The sequence below is a fragment of the Apodemus sylvaticus genome, chromosome 10 (genome assembly GCF_947179515.1).
Source record: "Apodemus sylvaticus chromosome 10, mApoSyl1.1, whole genome shotgun sequence".
NCBI classification, from domain to species: Eukaryota; Metazoa; Chordata; class Mammalia; order Rodentia; family Muridae; genus Apodemus; species Apodemus sylvaticus.
In genome coordinates this window covers 24,951,502-24,966,793 of record NC_067481.1, presented here as the reverse complement: position 1 = coordinate 24,966,793, position 15,292 = coordinate 24,951,502, and the positions used below count along the sequence as shown (strand labels likewise).

Sequence of the window (15,292 nt, the reverse complement as noted above, 5' to 3'; positions counted from 1 at the left end):
AAGCGCATGGTAAATGCAGTATAATGTTAATGCGTTTTTGTGCCTTTTTAAAATTTTAATATAAGTGCTCAGGTTGCATGCATGCCTGTGTTGGCCACAACAGGGGGCCTGATTTTCTGAAACTGGAGCTACAGAGGGTTGTGAGCTGCCATGTGGGTGCTGGGAATCAACACCAGGGTCCTCTAGAAAAGCAGACAGTGCTCTTAACTGCTGAGCCACGTCTTCACTTCTATTTTTTGTTACTGATTTTGCAGTGTGTCCCTTGTATGATTCCTACAAGGCTGAGGGTGACCTTGAACTCCGTGTGGCACACACATGTGCAGGTCCAGGGGCTGCTGGGAGGCCTGCTTGTCTTCTCTAACTATGGCTTCACTTGATGTTTTGAAAAGGTTTCTCTCTGAGCAGACCTTCCATGAGGTAGCCTGACTAGCTGGCGTGCTTCCAGGATGGATCTGTCTCCTCCAGGCTCCCCCGGTGCACCTCCCTCCCTGACCTGCACACAGCTGCTGGGGTATGAACTCAGGTCCTTATGCTGATCCCTGACCTTGCACTTCTTTCTGATCTTCTGGGCTTTATCTCGCATGTGCTGGGGTCAGAGGTGTGTGCATGCCTGAATGCTATTATACTTTTCTACTCAGAGGAAACTTACAGGCTACACTAAAAGATTATATGAGAAAAAAAGAACGTACCCCAAGAAAATTGTCTCTTATTAGTAAAAACAATTTAAGAGTTTTAATTATCTGTATTTTTGTTCCCCCAAGAATCAAAGCACACATCAAGAATAAACACAAAAAACACCCCCAACAAGTTTAAGCCTACTTACTGTAAAATAAACAAACATAAAAACTACAAAACAAAACCTTTGTTCTCAGGACTAAAGTTATGAAGAACTTAGTGGTATTTCAGGGATAAGCTAATTCCACTTATCCTCAAAAACTGAAGGAGAAACTAGGGGGAGAGAAGCAGACCAGGTTGCGTTCCAGGCTCTGGGTTCGAGTCCTAGCACCCTCTTCCCAAACCTGAAGAAACACTTTGCTCTTGTCTCGTTTTGCACTGACACAGGGTCTCACTATGCAGACAGGCTGGTCTCCAGTTCACAATGGTTTGCCTGACTCTGCTGAGATTATAGGCCTGCGCCACCACACCCAGTTAGGGAAATCCTCTTGGGAATACTGGAGGCTTCCAAGAAGTTCAGCTGGACCAAAACTAGTAAGTTCTTCAGTGGAAAAAGATTTCTATGGCTAGGACTAATGCTGTAACTACTAATGAGACAAATGGGTCCACCACAAAACTATATTTCCATGTCCCCCCCACCACCACCATGGAGTAATACCTCAGTGTCCTCCCCCCACCCCCCCAACACTACAGAGTCATACCTCAGTGTCTCCCCCACACACACTACGGAGTCATACCTCAGTGTCCCCCCCCACACTACGGAGTCATACCTCAATGTCTCTCTGGAAATCAAACAGGTCTATTCGTTGCCAGTTACTGCCATCCAGAGCTAGGACATTCCAGGCCTGTTTTGAATAAAAAGAGAATGAACAGAGTTCAAAATGAAAACAGAAATTGTAATATTTAAATTCACAATTCAACTAACAAATAATTGAGATGGATCAAAATGTCCTCAGTCTCCAAGGGACATGCAGCAGGGCAGGAGCTCCTGAAGAGGCAGCAGAAGCCGCGGTGGGATCTTTCTCTAACTGTGCTTCCTCGTTATCTATATACTCGCTCAGCTAGGCTTCATAATCGGTCGATATTCTGACCAACTTGACTCTGTGACAATTTTATTTTACTGTCTGTCTCACTGGGGATGAAATCCAGGACCCTATACCTGCTAGGCAGGCACTGTACAACCAAGCTGCAGTCCTAGTCGTATGTTTTAGGAAAGGGCTTGCGGTGCCAGCCGCACCAACTTAAAATCCCCTCATCTCCCGCTTCAGCCTCTATAGCTCACTTAGGTGCCAGGCCCAGGCCTCGGTGCTAATCCTTTTTTTGGGGGGGGGTGGAAGGGGGTTTGGATTTTTTCGTTTTTTATGGAGACACGGTTTCTCTGTATAGCCCTGGCTGTCCTGGAACTCACTTTGTAGACCAGGCTGGCTCGAACTCAGAAATCCGCCTGCCTCTCTCTTCTTCCCAAGTGCTGGGATTACAGGCATGTGCTACCACCGTCTGGCTTCTCAGTGCTAATCTTAAAACTACAAACTTAAAACTGTTATATGTCTCTTTAGTTTTCAACATTCAGGATTGGGTGTGAGACCATGTCAGTAGGAGCTTGTTTGCTGTGTATCATTTGACATTTTAAACCCTTTAAAAGCTTCCTCTTAGCCAGGAAGGTGGTGGCGCACGCCTGTAATCCCAGCACTCTGGGAGGCAGAGGCAGGAGGATTTCTGAGTTAGAGGCCAGCCTGGTCTACAGAGTGAGTTCCAGGACAGCCAGGGCTACACAGAGAAACCCTGTCTCGAAAAAACAAACAAACAAACAAACAACAACAACAACAACAGAAAAGCTTCCTCTTAATTATGTAATGAAGTCATTTATTGTTCAGAACAATATATATTCTTCTGCATGTGTTTCATTATGTAGCCTAGGGTGTACTCAAACCCAAGATACTCAAGCATCAGAGTTATAGGTATGAGCCATCATATTCAGTTCTAGAGTATTCTTTATTACAATAAATTAAAAAAGCAATTTAATAAAGGTTATATTTATAATCATTTATCTGACAAACAATTTTTTTTGAGACTGTAGCACTGAGTGACCAGGAACTCTTAGAGACCCCTCAGCCTCTGCCTCCCAAAGGGATGGGATTAAGGGCTTGGGCCACCATTTCCTACTTTCCTTCAAGATTTCCAAAACCAAATTCTGGATATTCTGAGAAACCCAACGGTAACGGTCACATGATCAGCAGAAAGCATGTGAGGGTGCGAAGGCAAGCAAGCAGTTATTCTAAAACTAGGTTTGTTTTCCGAGTGGTTTCTGATGTGCTCAATGTGACGTTCTCCTTGTGGCTTCACATTTTTCCAGTGTCCCTCCCCCCCCCATTTTGTTTTAAATAGTTAATCATGGGAAGTTAACAAATAAAACTCTTAAAAAACCACGTTTAAGAGATTCTTGGGCTAAATATATCTCTGATTGTGTGCTAGTCCTCGCCAGGTTCTTCACTGGAGGAAAAATGCAGAACTCAGCCTAAAATTAAGAATGACAGGTTCCTCCCTAGAGTCTGCATTAAAAAACAAAACAAAGCAAAAAACCTCAAAGTCCGGGCAGTGTCAGGCCTGGCCTACAATGTGCCCGGCACGAGACACAATCCTAGTACCACAAGAGCAAATGTCTCCTTCCCAGTACAATCCACAAGTATGGAAACAATAGGACACCACAAGGCACTAGCAGTCCAGGGTTACGGAGATTTGGCAGTTCCCCACCTTCCTAAGTGAAAACCACTATCAGAGATTACGGTGAACACCTCTGCCTCAGGGCTTTATAGAGCCAGACAGGAAAGTGTGCTCACTGGCAAGAAGGTTTGCACACGAAGACTGTACAGTTACCTAAACAAAAGCAGCCTAAAGAAATCACAACACTGCTCCTTGTTTCCAACATGGTGGATATACAAGCAAGTAGAGATTTTAGCATGGAAAAGTTATTTTAAAATTACCAGAAAGGGGAAATTTCTACATTAAGGTTTTTGGGTTCTCGAATATAGTGGTGGTAGGAGTTATAGGTGGTTTGAAGAGACACTTGGGCCCATGCGGACATGGAAACTCTACTTCATGGGAACCCCCGCCTGCTGGCTACACTGCAGCTTTTCTCCCCTACTGTCATTTTTGAAGAAAAGGCTATATGGAGAAAACATGAGAATCATGTACACAAGAGAGCCTGTATAATACCCTCGCATGCATGCCTATGTGCTGTTATGAAATTAACTGTAAGAACAGTAAAATATGTTTTCCTCATGAGCAGAGTTAAGGCTTTCTTTCTTTCCTTCTTTTTTTTTTTTTGGATTTTTTTTTTTCGAGTCAGGGTTTCTCTGTGTAGCCCTGGCTGTCCTGGAACTCACTCTGTAGATCAGGCTGGCCTCGAACTCAGAAATCTGCCTGCCTCTGCCTCCCAGAGTGCTGGGATTACAGGTGTGCTCCACCAATGCCCAGCTTGAGTTAAGGCTCTCAATGTGAAGTTCCCCTTCTGTTTGTATCATGCAAATATTAGAAACAGTACATGAAACAACTCAATCACAGAGCACGGCCTGGACAGGGTACTCTGTGAGAAATAATATCTTCTGTAAAATGTACAAGCAACACCTAAAAGGCTATCACACTCCCCATCCAAGAAAAGGTCCCCCATCACCATGTCATCTTACCCTGGAGACCTGAGCACAGCGACACAGGGTAACAACATCCAGGAAAGAAAATATCCTAAGAAGAAAAGAAAGGGACAAGTGTTTATCATTTTTTCTCACTCTTACAGATAGTCTGTCTCTTATACCTGCCTACCTCATCATGAGGTCCAAGACAGCTTTGAACTCATGAGCCTGCAACAACCTCTGGAGTGGTAGGCTTACAGGTGTGCAACCACTCTTTTAGTCTTTTAAATAAAAAGTTTTAGTGTATAAAATTACTGGTTTCATCACCTTTTCATTTAGGTATAGCACTGTACCCTGCTTCCTGTCATCCCTCTAGGACACCCTTTTCTCTAATCCCCTTTCTACCCACGAACAGTTGCTTAAGAAGTTGGATTTAGCCTATAATGATGTTTACAGAATATTATATACACAACAGAAACACTTCCATCACCCAGAGGCAGTTCTCTTTTTCTCTTTTTTGGTTTTTTGAGACAGGGTTTCTCTGTGTAGCCCTGGCTGTCCTGGAACTCACTCTGTAGACCAGGCTGGCCTCGAACTCAGAAATCCACCTGCCTCTGCCTCCCAAGTGCTGGGATTAAAGGCGTGTACCACCACCGCCTGTTGTGGCAGTTCTTTCAAACAAATACAAATATACCCTGAACAATTTGCCAAAATAATTCTTTCACCCCGAAAGACAGAGCAGTTGAGGGCCAGCCCCCAAACTAACTATTAAAGTAGTGTAGTTGGGGCCGTTTAGTATTGGCTTTCATTCTGTCTCACTATCACCAGCCTCAAGTCAAGCAGAAACTTTGTATTTAACAGTAACTCACCATTCTCTTCCAGCCTGCCCAAGCCCTTTCTTCTATCTCTCTGGGTAAGAACTTGCAATTATTTCATTTGTAAGGCTGAATACTAGTTCATTATATAAAACTCTATATGCTGTACATTCACTGATGGATTCTTATGTTACCTTCCTCAACCGGTTACTACAAGTTCTGTTTCTGTGTACACAATACCTGCTTGAGTCCAACTTCAATTATTTCAGCTATATACCCAAAAGTACAGTTTGTTGTTCTGCTACGCATCAGTTGTACCATTTTAAACACCTATTTATGAGTGAAAAAAAGTTCCAATTGCCCCATCTTTGCTAACATTCTCTCCTCCCTCCCTCTCTGTCTTCTGTAATACCACAGCCTGTTCTGGAACTTGCTCTGTAAACCAGGCTGCCCTTGAATTCACAGAGATCCACCTGCCTCTGCCTCCCAAGTGCTGGGATTATAGGCACGCTCTACTATGCTTGGCTTCTTGTTTTTAACAGCCTCACTAATGGCTGTGAAATAAGAACTGGTATCTTGGGAGCTGGAGAGATGGCTCACCCATTAAGAGCACTGACTGCTCTTCCAGAGGTCCTGAGTTCAATTCCCAGCAACCACATGGTAGCTCACAACCGTCTATAATAGGATACCCCCTTCTAGTGTGTCTGAAAACCATGACAGTGTACTCATGTACATAAAACAAATAAAAATATAATCATTAAAAAAAAAAGAAAAGAAAAAGAGGGGTTGGATGGAGAGGTGGCTCAGAGCTTAAGAGCACCAACTGCTCTACTGAAGGTCCTGAGTTCAAATCCCAGCACCAACATGGTGGCTGGTGGCTCACAGCCACCTGTAAAATGATCTGTCGCCTTCTTCTGGTGTCTGAAGACAGCTACAGTGTACTCACATATAATAAATAAATAAGTAAGTGGCTGGGCAGTGGTGGCGCACGCCTGTAATCCCAGCGCTCTGGGAGGCAGAGGCAGGCGGATTTCTGAGTTTGAGGCCAGCCTGGTCTACAGAGTGAGTTCCAGGACAGCCAGGGCTATACAGAGAAACCCTGTCTCGAAAAAACCAAATCCAAAAAAAAAAAAGAAAAAGAAAAAAAAAGAAAAAAGAAAAAAAAAGGAGAAAAAAAACCAAACAAATAAGTAAATAAACAAATATTTTAAAAAATTGGTTATCTCTGTGTCTTTATGGTTGGTGTTTTGAGGCAGACTCTCACTCTGTACACTACGTGGCTTCAAACTCAGGACAATTCTTCTGCATTGGCCTCCCAGGTACTACATTTAAGACACTACACAAAGTTTGGGAATGTTCTGATGTGCTTTTTGGCCATTTGCACATTTTCTTTGGAAAACCATCTATTTAAGACCTGTGGTTGTTTTATTTTTTATTTATTTATTCTTTTTGGTTTTTCAAGACAGGGTTTCTCTGTATAGCCCTGGCTGTCCTGGAACTCACTCTGCAGACCAGGCTGGCCTCGAATTCAGAAATCCACCTGCCTCCGCCTCCCAAGTGCTGGGATTATAGGCGTGCGCAACCACCACCTGGCAGTTGTTTTAAAATTAGGTAGTTTGTGGGCTTTCTTGTCAGACTGTGAAGTCCTCTGTTCCTTCGTTACACATGCACTTCCTTCCACACTCAGAGTTATACACGCATTTCCTTCATGGCTCAGGCTGCCTTGTCATTGCTGTAGCATCTTTTAATGTAGAAAAGTTTTAGATCATGATGTAGACCAAGCAACAACATGCTTTTTTTTTCCATTTCTGTAGTCTGAGGAATCACAATCAAGAAAGCATTGGCGCTGGAGAGATGGCTCAGCGGTTAAGAGCACTGACTGCTCTTCTGAAGGTCCTGAGTTCAAATCCCAGCAACCACATGGTGGCTCACAACTATCCCTAACAAGATCTGACACCTTCTTCTGGTGTGTCTGAAGACAGCCACAGTATACTTACATATAATAAATAAATAAATCTTAAAAAAATATCATTGTTAGGGACAACTTTAGGGAGACATCCTTCTATGACTTATTCTAAGATTTTTATAATTTTAGCGATTTTTGTGTGTGCATGCTGCTGGGATCAATCGCAGGGCCACGCTGCCCACCAGTTCCCACTAGCACCACTTATATTCTCCAGTTCAACTCCATCCATCTGCACGTGGCTAATGGCTTTCCAGCATCACCTGAGTTCCCTACTGAAGGGCTAAGCTGCCTGTCAGAAATCATTTGACAACAGTGTGTGTGTGTGTGTGTGTGTGAGAGAGAGAGAGAAGGTCTAAGGATGACCGTAAATTCACCCTGGTCTACACAGTCAGAGTCTTGGGACAACCAGGGCCACTTAATGCCACCCTGTCTCAACTTCCCTTCCCCCTAAAACAGACAGGAAAACACACGAGAGGTGGGCTGGCTCACTGGCTCGCAGCCAAGGGCCCTGGTGTTCTTACCAGGCCTGGTTCCCAGCACCCACATGGCGCTGGCCAAGCAGCTGGGATCGCACACTTACCAAGCCCATCTTAGATTTCCGATATATTTTCATTTGTTCCACATGAGAGACTGATTAAAGCTGATACTGAGTTGCAAGGGTTAAGTGAGAAGCAACAGGACTTGGAAACACAACTGCTCTATATCCTGCAGTGTTGGCAAAAGCAAAACCCCGGAAGAAGAGCCCAGCCAGTGACTACGATGAGATGATAAAATGAGTAATCAGGCGTTAGTAGGACCTGCACCCGAGCTTGGGTGATTGTCTAGCATGCCATGGACCTGAATTCCATCCCCAGAAACACACACAGCCCATTTCGCACTGGCTTCTGAAGAAAGGGAGGAAGAACAAAGAATCTAGAAGGAGCAGCAGCAGCAAGTTGGCCTCAAAACTGGTGGGCAATTCTCCTGCCTCTATCTCCCAAGTGCTAGGATTACAGACGTACACCAGTCCCTCTCATGAGTTTGTTGTTTTCCTGTGGCAGGGTCACAGGCTGGCCTCCAACTCATACAGACTCAACCATCTCTGCCATCCAAGTACAGGGACTAAAAATGTGTGCCTCTACCTGCGGTGTGCTCAAGTCTTCTGATTTATCTTGTTTTCTGTGTATGATTGTTTGGTCTGCATGCATGTGCGTATGCGTGCGCGCGCGCACACACAACCTGTATGTCTGGTCCCTACAGGTATCAAACAAAGGCACGGTATCCTCTAGAACTGTAGTTATGGGGAGCTCTGAGCCGCAGTGAGGGCAGGGAACCAAGCCTGGTGCGCTGTAAGAACACCAATGCCCTTAGCTCTGAGCCGTCTGAGCTCTGGTTTCCTGTCTGTTTCGGCGGGAAGAGAGGTTGAGATAGGGTCACAGTGGCCCTGGTTGTCCTGGGACTCTCGCTCTGTAAACAGTTGCTGCTGCCAGAGTTGGGACGAGAGGCCCGCTGACACTCTCAGCTTTTCACGTGTTTCCTGTCACAGATCTGGAGAGGTCACGCCAGACCCCTGAGCGTGGTACCCCAGGTACTTTTTTAACTGAATGATACCCAGTGGTATGTGACCTTTCTCAATCTACACTGTACAGAACACATGAAGCACTTTAGTGTATATATACCATGTAAGTTAGACTTTCACCACCGCGCCAAATACCCGATGATCGCAATTCCAGGTTTCATAACACACTTGGCTCTGCTGTTGCTTAGATGTTGGTGAGGTGGGATAGCAACATGAGGGGACATGTGACAGCCAGGAAGCAGAGAGAGGCACAGAGATGCCAGGATCCCAACATTCCCCAAGGGCTCACTGCCAATAACTTCATATCCTACTAGCCCTTAACTCCTAAGAGCTCTTAACAAAACCAAAGACTAAGGACCAAGTCGTCAACACACAGGCCGTTGGAAGACATTCAAACTTTGTTGTCTATATTACTATTGGAACTTTATGGCAGTCCTAATGCTCTAAACTAAACTCGGAGGGGCTGGAGAGATGGCTCAGGGGTTGAGCACTTGTTCTTGCAGAGGACTTGGATTCAACTCTCAGCACCACGAGGTGGCTCACAACCACCTGTGCCCATGAGGTGGCTCACAACCATCTGCAGCTACAGTTCCAGGGACCCAATGAGGACACTAGACATGCATGTGGTGCACACAAATACATAAAGGCAAAACAGGCATAAAATACATGATTAAAAAAAAAGCAAAAGATATTACAGGATATCTAATCACACTCTAAAACCCTGATTGTGTCTTACTGAAGAACCTGTTTCTAGGTATAGTGAGGTGGCCGGCAAGTCACAAATTCAAAAGAGTTGACAGAACAGGATATGCCCAATTCTCATGGGGGGGGGGGGGAAGAGCGCGAGCGTGAGTAGGCTAATGGGACAGTTGCACAGAGACAAGTTGCAGAGAAAACAAGCGAGACACAGGCGAGACAGAACAAGGCAGAGGATGAGCAGAGCCAGAGGATTGGAGCAGATCGCTAGAGTGAGTTTGAGGTTAAATAGAACAATTCAGGAGAAACCGAGAGAAGCCAGACTGAATGAGGCAGAGCACCTGAGTTGCATCAGCCAGTCAGAGCTCAGTGAGAACAAGAAAGGGTGAGCTTGGGCTGGAGAGATGGTTCAGAGGTTAAGAGCATCTTCCGAAGGTCCTGAGTTCAAATCCCAACAACCATATGGTGGCTCACAACCATCTGTATTGAGAACCGACACCCTCTTCTGGAGTGTCTGAAGACATTTATAGTGTACTTACATATAATAATAAAAAAAAATTCTTTAGAAAGAAAAGGGTGAGCTTGTTCAGCAGCAAGGCTCGGAGGCTGAAAACATTTGAGGCCTACATAAGATTATATGGAGGCTAGACCCTTCTGGGACCAGGCCTAAGGTAACATGTGGAGGCAGTAAACTTTAGAGACAACAATTTCTACAGCAAAGTAGAAGCTATCTCTACACAAGAAAAGCAATGGTTTTGATTCTCAGAACCCACACGGCCACTCAACCATCTGTAACTGCAGTCCCAGGGGGTCTGATGCCTTCTTTTGGCCTCTGTAGTTACTGCGCACATCCGATACACAGACATACATGCGGAAAAACCATCTAAGCACATAAAGTAAAACAATGCAATGTAGGACTACTAATGACATTCTCTTTCACCACAGGGGCTGCGTGTGCACTGGGAGTAAGACTTGCTGCATTTACACGCGCACTGTGATGATGGCCACAGAGACTGGCAGTGAACAGGCGCAAAGGCTACGGGATGGTGAAAACAGGGCCCCCCCTCAGGCTCACCACATCCTCAGGGGCCAGGAGGCGCCTGGGAGTTTCTCTTTCTTTTTTGAAGAAATACAAAAGTAGGATGAGCAATGGGCCTGGTGGGACACACCTTTAGTCCCAGTGCTCAGGAGGCAGAGGCAGGCGTATCTCTTGAGTATGAGGCTAGCCTGGTCTACATAGTGAGTTCCAGGACAGCCAGGCCTGCAGTGTGGGACAGTGTCTCAAACAAAACAAAAAATGTAAGATAATGTTTTACTGGGGTAAAGTCATGGTTATTAGAATGCTTATTTTTCAATAAAAATGTTAATTATTATATGTTTGCTTAAAACATAGAAAATTACCTTTGATCCACAGCTAAACCAAGACTATTTTCAGTCATGACATCTCACAAACATCTGTAACTCCAGTTTCAAGGGATTCCATGCTCTTCTAGCTTCCAAAGGCACGAAACGTGCACATGACATGCACATGCATGTAAGTAGACTCCTTCATAAAATAAAATCCAGGAAAAAGAGGAAGATAGACTCTCAAAAAAGAGTTTTTGTTCTTGCTTTTTTGTGTTTTTGTTTTGTTTTGTTGTTGTTGTTGTTGTTGTTTTTTTGGTTTTGTTGAGACAGGGTTTCTCTGTATAGCCCTGGCTGTCCTGATGAAATTCACACTGTAGACCAGGCTAGCCTCGAACTCAGAAATCCACCTGCCTCTGCCTCCCAGAGTGCTGGGATTAAAGGCGTGTGTCACCATTGCCCAGCAAGTGACTAATCTTTGACTAGATTACAATGTGTAGAAGTGAGCATCAAATACCCACACCCTGCCCTTGGACTCCCCAGTCTCCAAAACACTTGAGAAATTATCTAGGCCAAATATTTTGTCATAGCATAGCATATATTCAAAACCTATCAAAAGGCTGACTGAGAGAAGCCACACTAGGAGCTTCTGCACCCACACAGGAGCCCCAACTGAAGAAGGCTCATGGCTGCTCTATGTGTGCTATCTTCTGCGGTGACACTGACTCTCCAATGTCCACTTCCTTCTAACTGACTAGCATGGGTCAGTTAAAGTGACTGGTTCAGATTAGAATAATTGAGCTACAATCTGAGAAAAGTCATTACTAGGGATCAATATTAACTATCTCTGTACCCAGAGCTAACATGGAAAGACAGTAGCCCGGTATGTGACAGTGGCCATACCAAGTTCCCATAAGGAAAAGCAGCTTTAAGGCCACAGAACCCACAACTTGGCTTAAAATCTCTCACAGGTCCCTAAACCAGTCAACCTGATAACCGAATTTACATTTGTATTTTACTTTACCTGAGATAATCTCTATATTGTTTGGTTGGGGTTGAAAGAGTGTTAATTATTGGCAGTTGAAAAACGCTTCAAGGGCTGGAGAAATGGCTCAGGTTAAGATCGACTACTCTTCCAAAGGTCCTGAGTTCAAATTCCAGCAACCACATGTTGACTCACAACCATCTGTAATGGGATCCGATGCCCTCTTGTAGTGTGTCTGAAGACAGCTATGGTGCACTTACATATAATAATAAATAAATATTTTTTCCTGCATATTATGGGTCAGTTTCAGTGAAAGCATCATTACTACAGTTGGCAGAAATTTACATTTTATCTTACGTGATAGCAGTTTTCAGAGAAAAAAAAGGACATCACAACAAAGAGAAACATTTACGAAGTCCTGTTTGTTAAAAGACAAAAGAAAACAAAAAACCTTAAAATATGGCTTCAAGTCAACTGAAATATCAGAAGCTCACATTTTAGATGCCAGTGTTTTCTTAACTGCTGTACAGATGCTACAAGGTGTCATAAAAATCTGTGATTAAATGTGAAACAGAACATTATCTGGTATCTAGTAGATTTCTATTTGTGAAAGGCTAAGAAAACCTTTACCTTCAGGTAGTAGTAAAGGCGACTGCCAATAAGCCTGCTGCCTGGACCTCAGTCGCCAGGGAGAGAACAGTTTGGTTCTCTCTCTGACTTCCACACACATTGTGTGGCACCCAAATGCCTGGCCTGCAGTTACCTGCAAAACCAAACCTCAGCACCTTGCAGACAGAATCTCTCTGGGTACCAGTTACATCTCCAGCCCCAGGCAACTGCACTCTACTCTCTGCCTCATGGATTTGTCTATCCAGGACACCTATAACAGGAACAGAGTCATGAGGCCCTCTGTCTGACTTCTTCCACACAGGGACACAGGTCACAGAACACATCTATACTTTGTTCTTTTTAAGATAAGCAGTCTAGTATGGGGACGAGCCACCTGTCTACTCTTCAGTTTATAGTAGCTGGGTTATTTATAAGTTTGACTACTATCAATTGTGCTGCTATAGCCATCCTAACTACTCCACTCCAGTTATTTATTGGGGTAGGGGTCTTCATGTGTGGCGTGGGAATGCTGGTGATGTGATATTTCTAAACTTAGCTTTTTGAGAACTGCGGCTGCACTAGTGTTACATCCCTACCAGCCATTTAGGAGGGTCAGTTCCTCCCATGTCTACCCAACCAGGGTTTTGTTTGCTTTCCGAATATAGTTCAGGTTGGCTTCTATGTCATCATCTCTTGGGCTCAGACTCTTGGATGCTGGGAATACATGTGGGTGAAGGCATCACCATGTCCAGCAAAAAGGGGAGCTTGGGCCTACACTGTTGGGGCTCACACTGTTGGGGTCAGCACTGCTTTGGTCTGTACTGTGACTTTTTTCCAAGTTTGACATTACTGAAGAAAACTTTTTATTTCATTTTTCTTTTTGAGACAGGGTGTCACTATGGTCACTATGTAGCCCTGGCTATCCTTGAACTCAGATCTGCCTGACTCCGCTTCCCAAGTGCTGGGATTACAGGCGCACAGCACCAAACCCTGTCTACCTTATTCATTTAAATGATTCATGCCTAGGATATTACCTGAATGAAATTAGAAACCTTTCAAGAAAAATAATTTAGCCAGGTGAGAAAAAACTAGAATCTGACAGCTGGTAATTGAATCTAAAAATTTTAATACAGCCACAAAGAAAATGACATAGTGAAAATTCTATTTACTCAGCTGTGTGTAGCCTGAATTTGCTACAGCCCATGTTGCCTCCACGAGGCGTGTGTTTTCCGTGGAGCTGCATTTCCGTGTCCTGCTCGCCAGCTCTCTCCCGCTCCTTCCTTCCTTTGTACAGGAAGATGAGCACAAGCTGAGCTCACAACATTTCTGACCAGGTTTGGATCTTAAGTCTTCCACCCAGAAATACAGGCTTTGGAAGTCTTTTAAATCCTCCCTTTCCTGTGCATGGCGGGGTGGTGTTAAGAGGGCCACACCTTGGTGACTGCTCAGGGCTCAGACCTTGGTTCTTCATTCCCTCTCTACTTTTGCATGGGTTCTGAGGTCAAACTCAGGTCCTTGGAGTTTTGCAGCAAGTGCTAAGCCATTCTGTTTGTTCAAATGAGAGATACTTTCAAAACAGTTCATTAACAGGATCACGCTGCCATGCGTGGTGGGGCACATGCCTCGATTCCCAGTACTCTGTCAGTGTCAGGCCAGCCAGGGCCATGACTGGGCAGCAGAGAAAAAAACGCCTCTCAAGTTCTACTGACTCATGTCGCTCCATTAGTAAACAAGAAACGGTTCAATTTTTTTTAAAGATTTATTTATTATTATATGTAAGAACGCTGTAGCTGTCTTCAGACACACCAGAAGAGAGCATCAGATCTCATTACAGAAGGTTGTGAGCCACCATGTGGTTGCTGGGATTTGAACTCAGAACCTTTGGAAGAGCAGTCAGTGCTCTTAACCGCTGAGCCATCTCTCCAGCCCTGAAACGGTTCAATTTTATATTGTTCATTTTATTTTCATGTTTTGAGAAAGGGTTCTTAACCCAGGCTGGTCTTGAACTGACTATGTAGCTAAGAATGGCCATCACCTCCTGACCCTCTGCCGTCACTTCCCAGGTATCACCACAGTCAGCCTAGACGGATTCCTTTTTACTTTTTGAATTTTTATTTAATGTATGAGTGCTCTGTTGCATATACATCTGCAGGCCAGAAGACAGCGCCAGATCCTTACAGAGGGTTGGAAGCCACCATGTGGTTGCTGGGAATTGAACTCAAGACCTTTGGAAGAGCAGCCAGTGTTCTTAATCACTGAGCAGTCTCTCAAGCCCCTTTTTGTTGTATTTTGAGACAAGGTTTCTCTATATAGTTCTGGATGTCCTGGAACTCACTGTGTAGACCCAGGCTAGCCTCTGAGATCCACCTGCCTCTAGCTTCCAGGGCTGGGATTAAAGGTGTGCACCACCACATCTGGCTTCAGACTGGATTTCTTTTTTCTTTCTTTTTTTTTTAAAGATAGATTTATTCATTTATTATATGCAAGTACACTGTAGCTGTCTTCAGACACCCCAGAAGAGGGCACCAGATCTCATTAAGGATGGTTGTGAGCCACCATGTGGTTGCTGGGAATTGAACTCAGGACCTTCTGAAGAACAGTTGGTGCTCTTAACCACTGAGCCATCTCACCAGCCCTCAGACTGGATTTCTAATAGATCCATGTCAATGATGTCTAAATTAAATATTCAGCAACAAAATCTGTGAGCATCACTTTAGGGCAGAGACATGGGTATCTGAATGTGTGGCCTGGCCTACAGTGGGAGTTCTAGGAGATCCAAGGCTACACAGAAAAACTGTTTCAAAAAAACCAAAAGAACAAAAGAAGAAGTGTAAGTCTGTCCCACTGCAGGTGTCTAAAGACGCCTGAGAATGAGGAGAGGCAGCATTTCACCGAGTTCCAACACAGGGACATTTTTTTCTTTTTTTTTTTTTAGTTTTTCAAGACAGGGTTTCTCTGTGTAGTCCTGGCTGTCCTGGAACTCACTCTGTAGACCAGGCTGGCCTCGAACTCAGAAAT

The 15,292-nt window shown here is 44.4% G+C and overlaps 1 protein-coding gene across 2 annotated transcripts in view; it reads right to left on the bottom strand.

Annotated features, from left to right (window-relative positions):
* Fbxl20 (F-box and leucine rich repeat protein 20) overlaps positions 1-15,292 on the bottom strand; it is a 66,412-nt gene that overhangs the window by 23,601 nt on the left and 27,519 nt on the right. For both annotated transcript variants that reach the window (XM_052193936.1, XM_052193937.1), the window contains exons 3-4: positions 4,359-4,413; positions 1,446-1,520 (exon numbers count right to left, since the gene is read on the bottom strand). In XM_052193936.1, the coding sequence (XP_052049896.1) occupies positions 1,446-1,520; positions 4,359-4,413 (130 nt within the window). The remainder of the gene's footprint in view (positions 1-1,445; positions 1,521-4,358; positions 4,414-15,292) is intronic.